The following is a 21,564-nucleotide window of genomic DNA, read 5'->3' on the forward strand; positions in this document are numbered from 1 at the left end:
GTTGATTGTTCGTAGGTAGTTTAGAAGTCATGTCCAAAAATAAATTTTCTTCCTTTGTTTCACTGGCAATTTTTTATGAAGCCAGTTGACCAAAGGACATAACGCTTTTCAAAAAGCTGGGATTGCTTGGAAAAAGCAAGGGAATTGTAGGGGGTTTTAAAGTCCACGAAATAAGCTGTTACGAACATATTATTTTGAGTAACTTATCTTATTTGGCGTTTTTGGGAGGGTTTTTATAGATTTTCAGGATAGTCTTAAGCATGATCAAAAACCTACCTTTCCCGAGACGAATAGCCTTCGTGGTACGTCATGCTTTATTTATATCGCTCGCATTGGTATACGTTCATTTGTGGAGAACACTTTCAAGGCTAATACAGACCATTAATAATTGCTATGCCGGTCCTTCATCACGTATGATTGATATAGCAAAAATAATTGTAATTATTTCAATAAAAAAAGAGTTTTTGTTAGATTTATAATGGGCTTTTGATTGGAAAATGTAAGACCGTGGATTTTGGTTTAGAGGACAAATTTAATATTTTGTGGAGTTAACTAAGATTTGTCAAAGTGTACTAGGTTCTTTCTTAACCACTTTGACACCCAATGGCAGATTGATCAACGAGAACGATTTCTCCCAAAACAGAACCGTTCCGAATCAGATCTTGCTGGAAAAAAGATGATAGCCCGTAGAGTTCGAGATAGCCAGGAAGAGCGCGTGAGGCGAGAAAGTCACAATAGAAAGTTACAAATTTATCTAGTTTGAATATCAAGACGACATCGGATCACGTTTTGCGGATAAAACGACATTTAAGCGTTTAATTAGCCGATCCCGATTCTGCACGGGTTCGGTCAGCGGGTAAGAACCGGCCATCCGTGGAGGGGCCGACAATGCCCGTGGAGAATGGGCCAAGAAAGGTTTTCTCTGATTGTTTGAACATCCGAATGTGACTCGTCATTCCAGAACCGAAAGAAGCGAGAATAAAACTCGTTATGCACGCCAACATTGAACGTAACGCGCCTTATCATCCGGCATGTTCTTAAATTACTCGGCGGAAAATTCCTGTCTTACTTATTCACGCTGGTAAATTGTCATTGTCAAAAATAAATTTCGTTTTACTTATTTATCTATTCTCCCTGGCTTGAGTGAAGAGAGAAAAAGAAAATGCTCCGTCTTGGGCTGGAAGGATAATATTTTAGGTGACCGTTAAGCTATTTACTTTGAGGTTAACTTGATTTTAACGTTTTCTTGAAGTCTCCCGGTGATGCACCTGTAGTTTGGTGTTTCCAGCCATTTTCGTCTGCCCACACAGGTTCAAATCACACAAACCCACAACTGAAGATGACGAAAGCCTGAAAATCGTCTGACAAACTAAAACGGCGAGGATAGGCATACCAAAACGATCAAAAACGACAAAGTTACCTGAATATTTAAATAACAGAACCGTTAAATTTGTTTGTTTTCCTCGGACTACATTGATACCAAAACTATTCATTCTTATTTCACTGTTCCTGCAAAGCATAAATTGCAATGGCAATACCCCCCAAAAAAAAAATTTTCATGGTCTATTTTAAAAATTCTGTTACAATAAACGGCTCAATATACAATATAGTTATAGATATAGCAAAATATTTCAATATACAAATATTTCAAGAAGACAACACTTGAAAATCGTTGGTTGGTAAAATATACAGAAATAGAAGATGTCATGCCCCTCCCTGCTTATAGACTTGACATCTCCCTATTAATTTCTCGCTAGTAGCATAGAGTTGCCTTCTCAAAAGCGTTAATTTATTTTTAAAAATTCCTTCAACTGACTCAAAAAAGGCTTACTATTCCTCAAAGGAGGAATACTTTCCTAGAGACCATTTGGAAGACAAAATTTGTAGAAATAGAAGAGATAACGTTATGCCTCTCCCTGCTTATAGCCTTGTCCTCTCTATTAATTATTCGGCAGTACCATAGATTTATGGTCTTCCACAACACTTTTTTTAAATCCTTTAATTTTTACATTCTGTCAAAAAGATCTAAGTAGCTCATCCGGAAAAAAGTTCGCTGACATATTTTTAACTAATACTGCAGGAGGAAAACTCTTCTAGAGATTGTTTAGTAATGAAAAAGGCAGGGTCTTTGCCTCTCCCTGCTTATAACCTTGACCCCTCCCTATAAATTCCTTGCCAGTATTTTACACTTGCAGTCTACGGAGACGTCTTACTGTTTTAAAAACGAGCTTACTGCGATTCCCAACAAGGTTATTGATTCAGGATAATGCTTATACTTTGTGTTTGGATAAAATCTGAAGGTTTCAACTTCAAGCTTTCCGACAAATCTATAGAGTATATGTTTAAAATCAAAATACCCTATACAATTATAAAAAATGTAACCTTGTTTCTAGTAGACCTGGAGATCGTTGGGAAGTGAGAATACGCAAAATTGAATGGGACTGAGTCCTGCCTCTCCCTCCTTATTACCTGACCTTCGTTCCTCACCAATGGCATGTAGTACCGTCTACGGAGACGCCTTTTTTCCTTCCAATTTTTCCATTTGCGGATATAGAATATGTAGAACGGGTAGGCGACATACCCTGACCCCCAGTGGCATAATTTTTTTTATAGGAAGGCACTAAAACTGCCGGTTGTTCTTTTCGTCAGATTTTAATAGTAAAATGCTAATAAATTATGATTGACGACTACAAATTGCTTTACACTGAAGATTCATCCCTCACACATCTGAAACCAGTTCACATTACGAATTTAAAGAACATAATAATTAACTTTGGCCTTTGCACGGTGTTGCGAAACTCTGATGAGTATTTGATGGCAGATCATTTACTGAGGAGAAAAAAGACGTTACGTAAAATTGTATGTAGAGTTGAAAAAAATCTACTTAATTGTGCAAGGGTTGTTCTGAGGAAAGATATTAAACACGGCCCGCTTTGCTAATGGTGACGTTTTCTAATTATCCCGATTTCTCAAGTTTAAATCAATCAGGGATGATACGAAATGTATCCAACACCCTTGTGGATAACGAACCAAGACCAGGTCCGTTGACCCCGACGTCAAGTCAACGGGACATGTTGATTCGGCAAACTGGCAGAAAAATAAATCCTAGCACACAAGATTAAAAGGCTGTGAAGCAAAACGTTTCTGTAGAAAGTGTTTCGTGACACGCGACCGTGAAGGAATTCACACCGATGGACCCGGGAAGTACCGGTGAACGTTAAACCATAAAAACTATGGCTAAAATATGTGTAAACAAGACAGAAATCTTGAAAGTAAATCTTGGTGTTCTGCGTGATTTTTAGTTTATTAAGTACATGCTAATTAAAATATTTCGTTTCTAGTGGATCCTTAAAAGCCCTAAAGAGATCTTAGGTCATAGTAGTCATAGATAATTATCAATATTTTACTACGGATAGTTTCTCATAGAATAAAAATTATAAAAGCAAAAATCACTTACATACTCAATTGAATTTCATCAAACCCGACAATTTTTAGTTTTTAATCTACATCGGTGCTTTGAAACACGCAGCATTGCATTTGCAAGAACTGCAGACTAACCGTAAATTACTAAATCTAAAACAGCCGAACAATTGGCCAAGGAAAGTTTGATGAAGATCCTTTTGCGGTATAGCAGCTTTCCAAAATAGTAGATTCATTATGCAATAAATTAAAAATAACTTCTCAGTCCAGTGGTATTGCAGACTATTGCAAAGACCAAATTTTATCAAAGCTGAAACTAGGATCTGCTAGTACTAGAATGATAGAAGTGTTACTGCAGACTCAAGAGGCATAGGAATAGACTCAAAACAGCAGAAACAAGTCTGTGCTAAATTAGAAAAGGCAGTGCCTTGCCTCTCCCTACTTATATCCCTGATAAAGTCTAAACTTAACGGAGAGCTCTAAATAATAATCAAAATTGCGCAATAGATCAATTATGGTCGCAAAGAGGCCGACTCCTTCTATCCTTAATCTTAATATCAGGATTATAAGGAAGGACAGCCAAGAGACATACTCGAAGGGAACTAAGGAACTAGGAAAAGTACAATAAGTCAAAAGGCTGCAGTGCGTGGGGAATACCAAAACCTAGCTTCCTAGTATTCTCATCGTTGTCGCCATCATCATTATCACCAATTGTAAAAAATGTCTGCAACAGTTTAGACCTTAACGATCATTTTGGTATGCCCATCCTTGCTGGTTTGGATTTTCTAAAGTGTTTTAGCTTCTCGCCATCTTCAGTGTTTGTAAGCAGCGAGAGGCAAGAGACCTGAAGTAAAGAACTAAGGACCTAGGGAAAAGTACAACTCCCAAAGGCAGTGCTGGTAGAATACCCAAACCCCGGTTCCTTTTCCTCCCGGTTCCTCATCAACATCACCATTCTAACAAATGTCTACAATAATTCGGTTGTTAACTATTATTTTGGATTGCTAATCCTTGCTGGTTCGGTCGTCTGAAGCGTTTTTGCTTCTCGCCATCTTCAGTGCTGGCTAAGAGTATCAGCAGAGAGATGTTAAACGTTAACGACCATTTTGATATGTCTACCTTATGGACTATTGACAAAGCTGGGTCCGATAAAAATATCTGCAATAATAATAATTGAGATTATACAAAAGACCAATATTGATCGCAGTGAGTAAGGACGTAAAGAGGCCTCAAGAGACTTTACTTACAACCTTAACCTCAATCTTCTGACAACCGAACAATCCTAAAAATGATGTTTTCTGAATAAGCAAAAAAACTATAGCATGGATAGGTATTGATAAATTCGTCGTTGCCGATCTAGTCTGTCTATCCTTGCTGGATTGAGGATATAAGCAGGGAGAGACAAGGAACCCAGGACTTGGATGGCAAAACCGCCGAAACACACCTGACAGACCAACGCACCACGGACATTTTTTTCCAGTGCATTACGATCACCATTTTGTACTAAATGCTCAAAAATGAATAGGGATATTTGTAATTTACACGTATTCTATTCAGTTTAATTAAATTAACCTGTATATTCTTGTTAGTTGGATAAAACCAAAAACAAACTTCATCGTTCATCCTCATTTTTAGTAACGAATTTACTTAAGAATAGTGAGCATGAAGATTATTCTTTTTTGTAAACAAACACCTTTCCTTGTCTTTTCTCCATTTTAATCCGGTTGTATTCCCTTTAATCATGGAAACACATCACCTTGAACCAGAGGTTCGCAAAATAAATGTGAAAATGAGTCATCGAGGTCAACGACAAGTGGATGTGGCAGAAGCAGTTGGCTTTTCTTAGAGGGTGGTCTCCCGGGCTTTGGGAAGTGAGACTGGAAGTGCCAATAGGAGGCCAGATATGGAACTCAGCGCATTACGACTCTAAGGGAGGACAGAACTATTGTCATTGGTGAAAGACGCACCTTTGCATAGTGGCCTAAATGTTTTGGCAAGGCCTTTCAACACAAACGATTCTTAACGAAGTTGGCCTCAGATCGTATGCCCTTTTGAGGCAACCTACAGCAACTCCCACTACAAACAATTCAGGAAATAATGCAGCAAGCGCCTAGAAGAGAACACCATTTACAATGCTGTTATATTTACTGATAATCGCGTTTCGGTCTGTACTCACTATAGTGATAGCAGGCGCCGAAGAGTCTACCGATAACAGGGGATGTGCACAATGCCTCAGTGCAGTTTTGGGAGGAGGCGGTGTAATGGTCTGGGCTGGGGTTTAGACTGGAGGATGAACTGGGCGCCGTATCGTTCAAGGCAACCTCACCGCAGACCAATGTGTCCAAGAAATTATCGAAGAATACATTCCTCAAACCAGTGATCTCATTAGCAGGAATTTACGATTTCTGGATGACAATGCCACACCTCATAGAGGCAGAGGTGTTCATCAATGTTTGGAAAACCTGGGAATCTGCCCCTTTCCACGTTGTCTCCAGACCTCAATCACACAGAGCACATGTGGGATGCGTTGCAGAGAAGGCTTTTCCACCACCATCCGCAGCCAGTTGACCTGCTACAACTGAGTGCAGCGTTGCAAATCTATGGGTTGATATTCCTTACAAAATTACTGACAACCTTATTAACAGTATGCTTAACATGTGCACAGAGGTTTTAGCTAATAGAGGATATTATACATGGTATGATTTTTTGAAAAAGTCATTTTAAGTATGAACTAAAATCCTGTTGTGTGCATTAATCGCAGCAAGCTTAGTAATATAGGTGGTCCATTGGTCAATGTTATAAACCATATAAGAAGATTTTTCCATTTATAGACCAAAAGAAAAATTGGCTCGTTCTGCCAGACGGAATATCGACCCGTAGGAAAAGAGAAACTGTGCGGAAGTGGTCAACGTCACAGACGGTTTCGCTTCATCTGGAAACATCAAGGGTCAAGGCTCGATTGCGGCATTTTCAACCAACTTCTTTACTTTCTTCCGACGCCGAAATCATTTTTTTACAGTTCCGATATGACTTCCTTACCATCCAGGACCGGGTTGACCCTCTCTGGTGAAACGGGTTCTCCTCCGGAAAACGAACCGGATCGACAGGAATTTTACTTATTAGGATTTGTCTATATATTTTACAAGACATCCTGATACATACTGGTACAAATGGTAACGCCGTCTAGTCAGTTCATGTCGTCGTAATTATAGGTTAAAATGAAAGATAGACTAGGTATTATGAAACAGATTGATTTGTCATTGATGTCAAAAAGGCCTTCAGACATGTCTGATATGCTTAGATCGATCGTGCATTGATTCACTCTGCATACGTTCCACGACCTGTCGTGCTTTCAGACTCAAACAGTTTGCAATCGTGGACGATAAGCTGATCAAAACAAGGAAGTCTAAATTCCGCTTGATAAGGAAATGGAGACGGTTTCGTAAGAACGTCGGAAGTTTTAGAAATGTTAAGTGGAAAACGGGTTTCTTATCTCTGTGAGACGGAGGATGTAGATTAAAGGCACGTTGAGATTTTCTCAAATGGGTACTGGCGATGGATCTGGATCGGACAGGTTAGATTACCGTCGCTATATCTTTTTCTCCCTCCTTTTGCGGTCGTAATGCCGGGTTTCATCGATCAAGTAGCGTTGTCGTCACTCTCACTTAACTTCAACTTCAAAGAAGACGACTTTTAATTACCAGGCTGATAAGCCTATCCTCGGAGCTATCACGTCCGTGAAAAACTTGTCTCCATATTCTCAAGTTGTACTGGATTGAGCTCCAGTTTTCCCCGACCAACAGGAAACAATTCAAAGTGAAACGAACTTCAATTCTTAATGACCTCTTCTTTCCTTCGCAAAATAAGCGTTGAAAGTATCTCAGTTTGTTCTAAGAGACCTTCAGCTTGCAAGAAAGTTTGAATGTCTTCATGCAACTTGCTTGAACGTAAAAACTTAAGTTTGAACACTTCTTTTTATCAAGTATTTATAAAGTTTATAAAGTACATTGTTATCAAAAGTATGTTTCTAGCCGGAACGTATTTTCTCTAAGCTTGTGTTGGATTGGGCTCAAATTTTTCCACGGCTAGCAGGATATCTATTCAACTATGCTAAACAACTGTGACAGCTTATGTCATGAATATCTGTTTAACTTTGCTAAACAACTGTGACAACTCATATCTAGTCTATCTATTCGACTATGCTAAACAACTATGACAACTTATGTTTAGGATATCTATTCAACTTATGCTAAACAACTGTGACAGCTTATGTCTAGGATATCTACACAACTATGCTAAACAATTGTGACACCTTATGTCTAGGATATCTACACAACTATGCTAAACAACTGTGACATCTTGTGATAAGGATATCTACACAACTATGCTAATCAACTGTGACAGCTTATGTCTAGGATATCTATTCAACTATCCTATACCACTGTGACAGCTTATGTCATGGATATCTGTTTAACTTTGCTAAACAACTGTGACAACTCATATCTAGTCTATCTATTCAACTATGCTAAACAACTATGACAACTTATGTCTAAGATATCTATTCAACTTATGCTACACAACTGTGACAACTTATGTCTAGGATACCTGTTCAACTATGCTAAACAACTGTGAAAACTTATGTCTAGGACATCTATTCAACTAGGCTAAACAACTGTTAAAACTTATGTCTAGGATATATATTCAACTATTCTGTACAACTGTGACAACTTATGTCTAGGATATCTATTCATCTTCGCTAAACAACTGTGACAACTCATATCTAGTCTATCTATTCAACTATGCTAAACAACTATGATAACTTATGTCTAGGATATATATTCAACTATGCTAAACAACTGTGACAACTTATGTCTAGGATATCTACACAACTATGCTAATCAATTGAGACAGCTTAGGGCTAGGATATCTTTTCAACTATGCTATACCACTGTGACAGCTTATTTCATGGATATCTGTTTAACTTTGCTAAACAACTGTGACAACTTATGTCTAGGATACCTGTTCAACTATGCTAAACAACTGTGACAACTTATGTCTAGGATATCTATTCAACTATGCTATACAACTGTGACAGCTTATGTCTAGGGTATCTATTCAACTAAGTTTATCTTCTGAAATATCTTACAATTTAGAGTCATCTCGAGACTCAAAGGGTAGCAGCTGTCTAGAGAACAAAAACAAAACAAAAATTCGATACACTTGTTGCCGGATTAGTTCAGATCTTTCGTCATCGACAGTGACATGATTCATTCATGAATATGATCGTAACATCATCACGAATTCACCAGATCGTGCTGCCCCGTTGCAAAAGAGCTTTTTACTTTTTGATTAATATCAACTTAATTACGTTATCAAAACCCCAAACGAAGACCTCTCTCGTATTTTAGTGGACATTAATAGTTTTGTTATACACTGTTAGGCAAAAACTTCTCACAACTTGATTTGTATATATTTTTATATATTAATCAAAGTTTCACGTTTTTTAACGTTTAATAATTGAGTCGTTTACAAAAATGTAAATTGCTAAGGAAAATGAAAAATAATTTTAAAACTACAAAACTACGGACAGATTTTTAATATCGCCTATTCCTCCTCTTGCCTTAATTACATATTGGCATACTTTCTGCCAATCTGGAAATGTATCTTTGCTGGAGGCTAGCCCATTCTTTACGAAGAGCTTTTTTAAGATCGTACAGTATCAGGAAATGATGGACGTGCTCTTATTCGTCTTTTGAGGTTCTCCCATAAATGTTCGATGGGATTCAAGTCTTGAGAACGGGCTGGCCAGACTAAGACACTGATGTTATGCTGTTGAAGGTACGAGCAACGTGTGGACGGGCATTATCGAGCATGAGAATAGGATTGTCGCTGATTTCATGGAGGATAGGCAACGCATGATGTTCCAAAAGATCACCCTCATGTCTGTCAAAGATCACGAACAACAACCAACTCTGTGCGGCTCTCCATTGAAATTCCCGCCCACACCACTGAGCTACGTTAAAAAGTTGGCTCTGGGTAAAATTACAAGCTTCTTATCTTTCATTTTGCCTTCACCACACTCTTCCACGCCCATCTGTGGGGATCGTAGAGCAAATCTACACTCTTGTGTAAAAAGTACAGCAGACCAATAGTCCAAAGACCAATGGCTGTGTTCTCGAGTAAATGCGAGCCGTGCAGTTCAATTCTGGTCGTCTTACGTGGCTTAAAGTCATCTGTCCATACTGATTTAGTGCTTTCAGAAATTTGGACACCTCGAACATCCTGGACCTGATGAATCGCTTGAACAACAGTAATGTGTCGATTTCGAAAATTCTCAAAGTCAAAAAACGGTCATCCTGTGGTTCTGTTACCCTAGGGCGTTTAGAACCGGGCCTTCTATGGTAGGACCCAGTTACTCGAAAACGTCTAACGGCATCTCGCAGAGTTTCGTAGGGATCTCCGATGGCAATAGCCTCAAACCTGATAGAACGTCCATCATCAAGCGCAACATCCTCAGCACTAATTGGCATTTTTAAGTTTAAAAATTGAAATTAACAAAACAAAGATGAAAACTAAACAGCTTATTGCTTCAGGATTCAAATGAGACTGAATAAAACTTTTAAATTTCGTAAAAAGTAAACATTGAAAAATCCTTTATCCTTGTTTTGGATTAAGGATTTAGTGTGTTTATTCCCAATTTAAAACACAGCATAAACAAATATTTATTTATAAAACCAATGAAACAAATTAAGGGCAGAATTTCTTTTATCGAGAAAATGAAAAAAAAATCAGTTGGGTAGAATTTTTGCTTCAGTGTATTTAATTGGCCAAATATTTTTTCTCGATGCAGAATGCATAGCCTACCCAAAAAATCTAATAAAACTGGTATGGTTATTTGAATTTTTTTTAACCAGCAATCCTTAATAAAGTTTGTTTTTTAATTTCCGTCTTGTTTGTTGGTTCTTTTCTTTAACGAGAATGCTTAAGTTTGGAAAGAATTATTGTTGTCTTTGTTGCAAGTTGTCTTTTGGTCCATTTGCTCACCGCAAAGCCTGCTCTTCCTTATCTAAGAGAAAGCGTGATGAGCAAGAGGCTCAGAGCGGAGGACGTAACTTCTCAACCGTCCTTGAGCATTGTTTCATGAATAACCAAAAGCCATCAAGACAAAGGACAAGTGGGGAATGCAACTACAGGGCTCGTTAGTAGTCAGATCGTGGGCTCTTAAATTCCTCGGCCTGATGAAACAATTCAAAGGGGCTTTTATCACCTCGCCTTAAATTGAACCACTGGGAGAAATATTTTACCAGGTGTGATATAACAACGAGGGGAAAGTCGCCCACAAAGCTCTTATACGACGGTAGTGGCACGCAAACAGACGCGTTAACATCTTTTGTCGCCTTTCATCCTATCCACAATCGTGTTACGGTTTCGGCGGGTATGTTAGATTGTCTGATTTTGCGCATGAATGGAACAAAAAAAATCTTGCGGGTTTATGGAAGTTCAGTCACCCTGCGTATGATATGACCGTGTTTCGAACATTGTTGAAAATTTACTATCTTAAAAGTGTTATGAGAGGGACTTTCAGCAAACAGTAAATACAAAAAGCTTTTAAAAAGAGATTCGGATCTCCCGGCGGATGCTGTTTCAAGGAACAAAGATAACTTTTTTGTAACTGAATTGGGCAATGGTAAACAGCAAGGATTTTTAGCTTTTTATTGCGATCATGTACTTTACTATGCTTTCGGTACGCCAGCTCTTATAAAGATCCAGGTTTATTAGGGCGAATAGTGTAGAATACAAAATGAAGCCTATTATCCAACAAAGTCAGTCAGGAGAGTACTCTGTTTGCATCGCTTAGATCGAAAATCTCATTATGTTAATATTTTTGTCTTTTTTTTAAGAAACACGCTCTAGTTTCATAATACCAAAATATTTTCTTAACCCATGACAAGAATGTTCATCAACTCTCTGAAACTTCAAAGAAAGTTTTTATTGTATGATATTATAAAAACCCGACGATTCTTATTCAAAGACAAATTTTACTTCTATGTATATTTTGTACCTTAAGATTTTCATGTTTGTTTTGTCTTTTTGTTTACAGTCGAGACCTACCTCAGCCCTGTGGAGACCCATTGCATGAACATCGAATACTACTTGCCTGACGTGGACAACTTAACCAGGGGCTTTTCTGAGGACGCCATGACCAGGCTACGTAAGTCTCCCATTTTATGTGGAAAGTGGGATAGTTTTTTTTTTTAGTTTTTTTCTCAGCCGTGTCAATTGTTTCCTTTGTCCACTAAATAATCCAATTACAGCTGGTTTTAAGGAACAATCGAGCGACTTTCTAACGGCCGGTGGTAATTTGTACAGCGCTCGGTCTTTTGCTCTTTGGGTGAAACGTTCAATAGAAAACGGAAAGGCTGTTAAATATACATCTATTCTACTTTAATTATAGGGCACCGTCCTGGCGTGGAACCGAGTTGGATCTTTTTGGGAAAGCATTCGTGCTCTTTGGCGAAACACTAAAAAGTTCATTTAGACTTTCAGCGATTTTAGCAGAACTATCAATCCGCGGAATTCCGTCGGAATATCTGTTGGTTCAATTATATCAAACAATAATAACATTTGAACCAATTTACCGTCTAATTAATTTACCCAGCCGTAAATAATCCTCATCAACAACATCACCAATTCTAAAAAATATCCGCAATAGTTCGTATATTAACGATCATTTTGGTCTAACAATTTGGTCTAAAAGTTCAATGAAGAAACTTGCCTTGGAACCTTTTATATCATACAAAACTGACAAAAACTTAGAATCATAGTTGGTCTACTATTTGGACACTGCAGACTACAGAGTTACGTTTTTCAGCAGTTCAAAGCAGCAGATATTGATGCATAATAAGTTGGCTAAGGAAAGTTCATTCAAGATTCTTTTTAATCAGCTTGTATGTTGCATACCAAATTGCCAAAAGCACAAATCTATTGAACAATTGGTTCAAATTGTTTTCTACACAAAGTTCAACACAAAGGTATTCTAAGGCTGTAATTACATTCTCCCATAAGAAACAACCTTTTATTTATCTCTATACTCTCCACGATGCTCTTTTAACGCGAGTTGAGGTCATAAAGGATCTTGGTGTACTTTTTGATCAAAAGCTCAACCAAGAGAAGTTTAAAGAACATATTTCTTCAATAAAAAATAGATCTATGAAGATGCTAGGTTTTATCATCTGGAACACCTATGAATTTAAAAATCCTCTATGTTTTGTCCATCTTTATAAAGCTTTTGTACAACCCATACTAGAATATACTACACCTGTTTGGAACCCAATCTATCTAAATTATCAAAAAATTCTTCAATCTGTACGAAACAAATTTTTAAAAAAACTTTCCTACAAACTCAATCTTCCTCCGAATTCTGCCAACCCTGGAAGCCGCTCTGAATTTAAACTTTTCGAACTGGCACTAAGAAGGGATTACTTTGATATTGTTTTTGTATTTAAATTATTAAACAATCTCATTGATAGTCCTTCTCTCCTCTCTCAACTTGCACTCTCTTAAAACCTATAAATTATTTTATATTGAATTCCAAAGCTCTAACTACACGCTCTCTTCTCCTCTACACAGAATGATGATCAAGAGTAACAACATCTGCAATAGCATTGACTTCTTCAATAGTTCTGTGCAATCTGTAAAAAACCATATCCTACAAACTTAGTTGAATGCTTTTATATTTCATACTGTACAAAATTATCACAATTTATTTCATTTACTGGTTCAACTAATTCTCGCACTCTAGTCTTATTATATATTTACACAGAGCATTATTTTCATTAAATATGGTCATAATTATTGTAGTTTCAATTGTCTTTCAGCTTTATTTTGTTTCCTCTGCCTTATTTGGTTAGTAATTAGGTCTTTCATTTTTATTGTTCAGTTTTTTACTCTTTAATTGCATTTTTATATTTATCATTTATATTTACCATTTATATTATTACCATGTATATACGTCCTTATTCTTTTTATATATATTATTTGTATTTTTACATATATCATTTATATTTTTTGTTATTGTAAAATGTCTTGTTTATAGTGGATTTCGATCTGTAAATAAATAAATAAGTAACATGCAAAAGTCCATAAAAATGACCGACACAGAATGATAGTACGACTGCTGTACGAATCCTGCAGATTCCAGAGTCATATTGACTCGGAGTAGCCCGAACTAGCCAAGTAGAAGAAAAACAGCTGAACGGTATGAATGCCTGTGCAGGCTGAGATTTCAAATCCTGGGAAAGGAAAAGTCAAGGCTTGAAGAATACACATGCTAGCCCTTAAAAAAGCTTTCGGTTCTGATAAAAAGCCCTAATATTGAGCCAAGCTATCAAAAAAGCCCATGAAGAGCTCTAGATAATAATGAAGATTGTACAATAGACCAATATTGGTCATGATGTTTAAGGTCATTAAGAGCAGTCTCTACTACTCCTAACTGTAATCTTAACCTCAGGGTATAGACAGAGACACTAAGGGAATAAAGAAATTAGGAATAGTGTTCCTAGTGTCATCATCAACAGCGATTGTTCAAAATGTCCCCAGCAGTGCAGTTTTGTTGATAATGTTAGTCTGCCTATACTCGCTGGCATGGTCTGCCTGAAAAGTTTCTCGCCATCATCAGTATAAGCAGGGACATACAAGGGGACGTCTAGATCTAGGAAAAGTACAAGCCAAAAGACTACAGTGGTTGGGAATAATAAATCCACATATCTGAGAAATGCATTTCAATGTCTTCAGTGGCTCTGGGTTATAAACAGGGAGAGGCAACGTATTGATACAAAGGGATCAGCATTAAAAAATAGTTAAAAGAGAAATGCATTATACATCTGCCAGACCAGCCCAGCTAGGTAGATCAGATGCTGTGCTATTACATAGTACTGAAATAGCACACCTGGTAACATTTTGACTTTAACACATTTAACACACATTTTAACACATCTTGGATGCCTCAGCTGTCATCATTCAATTTTCATCATCTTCAATGGTTTTTATTTCACCGATTTGTACATGAATGGTGAAAGGCTTTACCTCTTATAAATGTTCAAAAGGTAGTACAGACAAACTCATCACTGAAGATGATGGAAAGTAGAAATACACCTGATTGACCAGCCCACAAGGATTGGCAGAATAAAATGATCAGTAATGACCAAATTATAAGTTCATTATCCTACGACCTACAAAGAAGTTCATCATTTATTTGTAAAAATTCATCAACAAACTCAATAATTTTGACACAATGATGGAGTAATGACACATCACACTCACAAAATTTCTCTCTTTCTTTTGTCTTTTTAAGAATCATTTTTCAATCGTATGTATGATTTCTTTTATTTTCTTTTAATTGTGAGTATTTTTGAATAAGACATAAGGGAGTCAACCTATATCCCAGGCTTTTGCTCCCATGAGATAAAGCGTTTCTCAACCCCACTATTGTACAAGTGGAAAAAAATAAACGATATTTTTACTTTTACCCGAATTTTTAATTGATATTTTTTCCACTCTACAGACATGGGCAGATCTGCTATCGCGTTGTTCATCCTCGCATTCTTCACCATATTTGTCGCCTTCTGGACCGGAATCGCAGGCTGTTGGAGGCGATCACCCGGGAACATCACTGCCACTGCCATCCTCATGCTTCTCGCCTGTGAGTTGCAATTCATAACTTGGACCGGTACGAGGTTTAATTTTAATTTTTTGCCTCCAGGTCTTTTATCGGCTGGTGCAATGGGTCTTTGGCACGGAGTCGAATACTACGAAAAGGAGCGAGTCGTTGGAGAAGAGTTTTACCAGCAGTGGAATAACGTTAGTATATTTTATTTATTTTATTGTTACTAATTAAAAAAATCTTGAGATATAATATAAAAATGACAGTGGAAACTGGTTTCAGTCTATAGAATTTTTTTTTTTAAATTTTGTGGACAAGTTGATTCCAGAAAATTCATCAATCTCCTGGCGTAATAAATTAGTATTTTTAATATTCATTGCATATTTATATAATTTTACAGAAGAATTATGTCTAAAGTTATGATGACTGCGATTTGTGTTTATATTACTGAATAACTGATTTATTTATAAGAACCATGTAAGATTTCTGAACATTTTAAACTTCAAATTTTTTTAAACCATAGTTTTGAGACATTATGGTCAAATAATATCATTTTTTTATTTATTTTTCAAGAAATAATACTTGCATAGTGAAATATTTTACCATAAACCAACAAGTGATTAATAACGAAGTACAAAATTTATTACGAAAATTGAAAATTGTGTTTAGTTTAAAACAAATTGCATTTTGGCCATAATTGGACATAATTATACGACAATAATTCAGATTTACTGTTTTGCCTGTCTATAAAGATTAGGATTTCATTTTCCAAAATAGCTGAAAATTTGAAGAATCAGATTTTGAATTTGCTGAACTAGGGTTTCTCTCAGATATGACAATTTTAATAATATAAAAAACATTTAATATTGATTGTAAATTTGACACTGTTTAATAATTAATAACAAAAAAATTCTATGGTAAATTCAAGCCAAAAAAGCACAGATTACTCTGAGAGATTTATTTTGTCCTTAGATGTTTATATGAAATCAACTTTGAAAGGTTTTGATTTTCATTTTGATAATTGGCCAGGAATAAATTGACAATTTTTTTTTAAATGAATATTCCATTATATGAATTGTTTAATATAATTGAGAGCAGGTGCTGAGAAACGAGACAGTTACACAACACGATTGGTCTTATGTTCTGGCCTGGCTTTCCGTTGGTTCAATGTTTGTGTCCTCGATACTCTTCATGGTATCGTCATGCTGCTTGCGATCAGAGCTCGAGGACACTCCGAATATGCACTTCGTCATGCCAGGTACAGGAGTATGCAAAAGGAGAACCGGTGGCTTCTTGGACTTTCGGCACCCCTTAACTCTCGTCCCGTAGACCCGCCCGTTTCTTTTTCTTTTAACACGGTGCCGGACTACCTTTCTGGGTTGTTGGGTTCGCAGATGCTTCGTGAAGCTTCGTACACCGGCTATGACTGGTCGTTCTTCCTCATGTGGGCTGGTGTCGGATTCTCATTTCTCTCGTCGATACTCTTCTCCGGTGCGGCCGTTTGCCTCAGATCGGAAAGAATCAAAGAGGAGACAGTCAACATGCAGTATCTCATGCCTGGTACACCATAACAAATATTAACGCCCTTTTATTTTATCATAATATTAATACATAATAAAAATTTGTTTAATTATTTTTAACATTTGACATTTTTGTTGTTCTGTTAAAACACATTTTGAACTAATAATAACCTAGTTATTAAAAAAATATATATACATATATAAAAAGTATAAAGTTCAACAAACATTAATTGCAATAAAATGTGCACTTTCTTCGGTGGTTTAATTAAATTTGTTTTATGCCTACTTTAACAATTAACAAAACTTCTTGGTAAAATCAATATTATTTATAAATTATTGCGCATTGTTATTCTTTTTTTTTTTCTTCAACAGTGTACCCACAGAAGCAGCATTACGCATATCCTCCTCCTGTTTACCCTCCTTACCAGCCGGGACCGCCTTACTACCACGGATCTCAGTGCGGGCCCTACAACTACTAAGAAGTGGAAAAGAGACAACAAGGCAATTTCTTAAAACGAAACGAAAAATTATACACTTAACTGGAATTGTTTTAAACATTACCTGAAAAAATAATAATAGTAATAAAGGAATCGATTTTTTTTTCTTTCTTTTTTTTTGGTAGGTGCGTTCAGATCCCAATGGGAAATTGTTCTGAAATGAAACAAAAAACCCTACCAGCTTTGATGTTTTTATCTTTTTATTTTTTTTAAGCTTTTATCTTTTTTACATGTTTTTCAAATTTGTTTTATCCTTTTATTGAGTATTATAGCAATGACATTGTTTTATTTATAATTTGGTAAAATTGTAAATTGTAACTCAGGAAAAAAAATTCTGTTTTTATTTTTATCCTTATAAATTGGTTATTTAAAAAAAAATCGAGTTTATAATTAGTTAATAAACAAAATAAACCTAAATTAGGATTGGTTAGCTATATTTTTACTTAGAGATAAATACTTTCTGATAAAAACTTATACATTTTCTTAGTCATTGTTGAGTACTTTAGTTAAACCCAATTAGCAATGTTTTATATTTTTGCCAAACCTTTCATAAGTTTTTACGTGTAACAATTAAATAGAAATAATTTGTGACAACGAAAATGCTCATTAGTGAAATCGTCTTTCGTTTGTCGTTACTTGTTATTAGCATCCATTTGTGCATTCAACATTTTTTTTCTTTTTGAAATGTGCCTGTATTATATTATTTATATATATTTTTATACTCCTAGTTATGTATTTCAATTCGAGGAGTTCAATACCTTTTTTATTTGTAAATAGCGTATTGAGTTTTCTTAATCATAATATCATAGTGTAAAAAGTAAACGTTATTTGCTAAGATTAGTCTTTAATAAATCAGCGTGAATGTAAATATTGAGAGAACTGTGAATAGGCCATTTTTCCACAGTGACTGTCACCAAATGTTTTTCTTTGCTGAATGAATGATTTCGGTTGTTGTAAAATTTAAAATGTTTAAATAATAGTATTTGTTACTTAAGAAGAACCAATGATAAATGTGAATGACTATGTAATTTTTTTATATCTAACTTTATCTATTTAAATCACAATAATAAATATATATTTGTAAAAATTTTATGGTTGTTTTATTTACTTTTATATTATTCTTTCCAAAGATTGGGGAAAAAAGAATATTTCATAAAACATTAGATAAAGTTTGCCCTTTTGATCATTTACTGTTATGAAAATAAACCTTTTCAAGTGTTTTTTGGGGGTTGATGCAGAAGACTATTTTTTCCTCCATTGAGACCTGAGCACGATTTTTACATATTTTTCAAGAAAAAGCAAAAAAAACCCAAAAATTTGATTGTCTTTTCCAATGTAAAAGGCTCATAGGCACATTCCTCATACCTGGAATGTTTGTCCATTATTTGAGTTTTTCTTTCTCAATCCATTTTTCAAGTTTCAATTTAACAACACACTCTGGAGTATTTAATTACGGTTCTGGTCCAATGGGTGAGAGAGTTGCCACTTTTTCGGCTAGTTTGTCAGCCTGTTCTTATGCCTTCATGCCCAAGAACCTACTTTAAAATAGTCTTGTTTTGCTTTCCCAGAGTCGTTAGGCAATTTAGAAAACATACCATGTTAAAAGTCCTCCTGAATCGACCACCACTAGATATCCCAGGCATAAAAAGGAGCCTTTATATCTTTAGGAGGAACAACAGGCAGATAAAGTTCTGGGGATGCATTCATAAGCACCTTAAGCAATATAACACTGTCTTTAAGGCGGAAAATTTGTTGAACACTGTGCCAGACAAATCAAAATACAGGGTATTACCAACAAAATAAAAGCCATCTACTCAGAAAGCCAGGTAGTAATGTCCGAAGGGGTTTTGGATTGAATCCACTCCCCGTATACCAGGGATACTCGGCAGAGAGACAACGAGAAGACCAAGAATGTTCAATCAGAACATATCAGCCCTGAAGCATTTTGCGGCATACCAAATTTCCAAAAATGCAGATGGGTTAAAGATTAGTACTCAGATCGTAGGCTTGTAGGTGACGTTTTTTACGTATTTTTCGAGAAAAAGGAAAAAAAATCGAAAAAATTTTGATTCTTTTTTGATGTAAAAGGCTCGTAGGCATGTTTTTTTACATATTTTTCAAGAAAAACCAAAAATAAAATAAAAATGTATTGCCTTTTTCTATGTAAAATACTCGTAGAACACGTTTTTTTAACTTATTTTTCAAGAAAAACGAAAAAAAAAATCGAAAAAAAATTTATTGACTTTTTCAATGTAAAAGGCTATAGGCACTTTTTTTTACATATTTTTCAAGAAAAACGCAAAAAAAATGTATTGCCTTTTTCTATGTACAAGACTCGTAGAACACGTCTTTTTACTTATTTTTCAAGAAAAACGAAATAAAATCGAAAAAATTGTATTGACTTTTTCAATGTAAAAGGCTCGTAAGCACTTTTTTTTACATATTTTTCAAGAAAAACGAAAAAAAAATATAAAAAAATTTATTGCCTTTTTCTATGTAAAAGGCTCGTAGGCCCTTTTTTCACATTTTTCAAGAAAAACGCAAAAAAAATCGAAAAAAATGTATTGCCTTTTTCTATGTACAAGACTCGTAGAACACGTTTTTTTACGTATTTTTCAAGAAAAACGAAAAAAAAATCGAAAAAAATTTTATTGACTTTTTTGATGTTAAAGGTTCGTAGGACACGTTTTTTTACGTATTTTCAAGAAAAACGAAAAAAAAATATAAAAAAATTTATTGCCTTTTTCTATGTAAAAGGCTCGTAGGCCCTTTTTTTTCCCATTTTTCAAGAAAAACGCAAAAAAAATCTAAAAAAATGTATTGCCTTTTTCTATGTACAAGACTCGTAGAACACGTTTTTTTACGTATTTTTCAAGAAACCCCCTCCAACAAAAAAATCGAAAAAAATGTTATTGCCTTTTTCTATGTAAAAGGCTGGTAAGGCACGTTCTTTTTACGTATTTTTCAAGAAAAACAAAAACAAAAAATCGAAAAAAATTTATTGCCTTTTTCTATGTAAAAGGCTCCTAAAACACGTTTTTTACTTATTTTTCAAGAAAATCGAAAAAAATTTTATTGACTTTTTTGATGTTAAAGGTTCGTAGGATACGTTTTATACGTATTTTCAAGAAAAAAACAAAAAAATCGAAAAAATTGTAGTCTTTTTCGACGTATGAGTGTAGGCCCGCTTTTTACGTATTTTTCAAGAACCCCCCCCCCAACAAAAAAAAATCGAAAAAATGTTTTTTCTTTTTTCGATGTAAAAGGCTTGTAGCCACTTTTTTTTACATATTTTTCAAGAAAAACAAAAAAAATCGAAAAAATTTTGTATTTTTTAATTTTTCTAAGCAAATAAAAGAATTAGAAAATGCTTGACTTTAAAATTTCTGTCAGATAGGTATGATTTCAAGAAATTTTGAACAGTTCCATGACCCCCAAGCCCCTCCAGTCTACTCTGGCCATTCATAAATTTTTTTTTTTGTCCTCTCACCAGTCAAAAAAGCCTTATAGCATTTTTTTGTTGCAAGTTTTTAGCTTAAATGCAGCTATATCTTTATATTTATTAATATATTTCTTTATTTGATGTTTGTTGAGTGAAGAACATTGTGAATGATTAGAACAAAACATATGTTTCTTTTTATTAATTAACAATAATTAATTTTTTTAAATTTTTCATATAGGGTTGTTATGTATTTTCAAAAAATAATTATAAATAGATGATGGGAAGTTTCAAAGATAACACGATAAACAATTTGTACTTTAATGAGCTAATTATGCTTAAAATAGTACATCTAAATGACAGAAACTAATTTGTCATAACACAATTAGCCAGGGTGATATAATAAAAATATGTTTTCTGCACAAAAAAATGTTTAAATAATTAAGTTTCATTTTCTTGATTTGATCCTAATGGATTGCTGACTACGTTCATCAACAATGTTCCATCGATTCTGTATTTACATAAATTTTCCCTTTAAATGATCATGCAGATATTTTTGGCACACAGTTACATTTACTTTCTTACAACTTAAATTTATCTGTTGTTAGGTTTGTTTTATGAAGAAAACTTATTCTGAATTGAAAGGGATAAATAATATAAATAAAAACAAACTAGTTAAAAATATTTTACATTACATTTTAATTATGTGACAGGAGAAAAATCTATGTACAAAAAACAATAATAAAATAATTTAAAGCCAATAAATTATCACAATATTCATTAAATTAAAACTGAAAAGGCCATTTATTAGAGCACAAGCTCAAAAAAAAAAGTTGTTTTTAATAAAATAAAATGGAAGACATCTACAATATTATCTTACACAGTAAAATATTTTAAGATCAAGTTTATTACCTAGTAAGTCACAAATTTATATTATTGAGCACTAAATTTAGAATTTGCCTTTACAAACTTAAACCGTTACAGTTAATCAGTAGTGAGTACAGAAAGTAGTGTTATTTAAGATAT

At 34.8% G+C, this 21,564-nt stretch overlaps 1 protein-coding gene across 2 annotated transcripts in view; it reads left to right on the forward strand.

The window, feature by feature from the left end:
- LOC112127308 (transmembrane protein 178B) overlaps positions 1 to 18,189 on the forward strand; it is a 91,036-nt gene extending 72,847 nt beyond the window's left edge. The window contains exons 3-7 of one of the 2 annotated variants that reach the window (XM_024228026.1): positions 11,522 to 11,632; positions 14,984 to 15,121; positions 15,182 to 15,279; positions 16,181 to 16,340; positions 16,975 to 18,189. In XM_024228026.1, the coding sequence (XP_024083794.1) occupies positions 11,522 to 11,632; positions 14,984 to 15,121; positions 15,182 to 15,279; positions 16,181 to 16,340; positions 16,975 to 17,081 (614 nt within the window). In that variant the 3' untranslated portion in view covers positions 17,082 to 18,189. Of the gene's footprint in view, positions 1 to 11,521; positions 11,633 to 14,983; positions 15,122 to 15,181; positions 15,280 to 16,180; positions 16,341 to 16,476; positions 16,643 to 16,974 lie in introns of both variants that reach the window. The other variant, XM_024228022.1, reaches the window with a different exon arrangement.
- The last annotated feature ends 3,375 nt before the right edge of the window (positions 18,190 to 21,564 follow it).

Source organism: Cimex lectularius, unplaced genomic scaffold, assembly GCF_000648675.2.
Source record: "Cimex lectularius strain Harlan isolate CLEC.00 unplaced genomic scaffold, Clec_2.1 scaffold44, whole genome shotgun sequence".
Lineage (NCBI taxonomy): Eukaryota > Metazoa > Arthropoda > Insecta > Hemiptera > Cimicidae > Cimex > Cimex lectularius.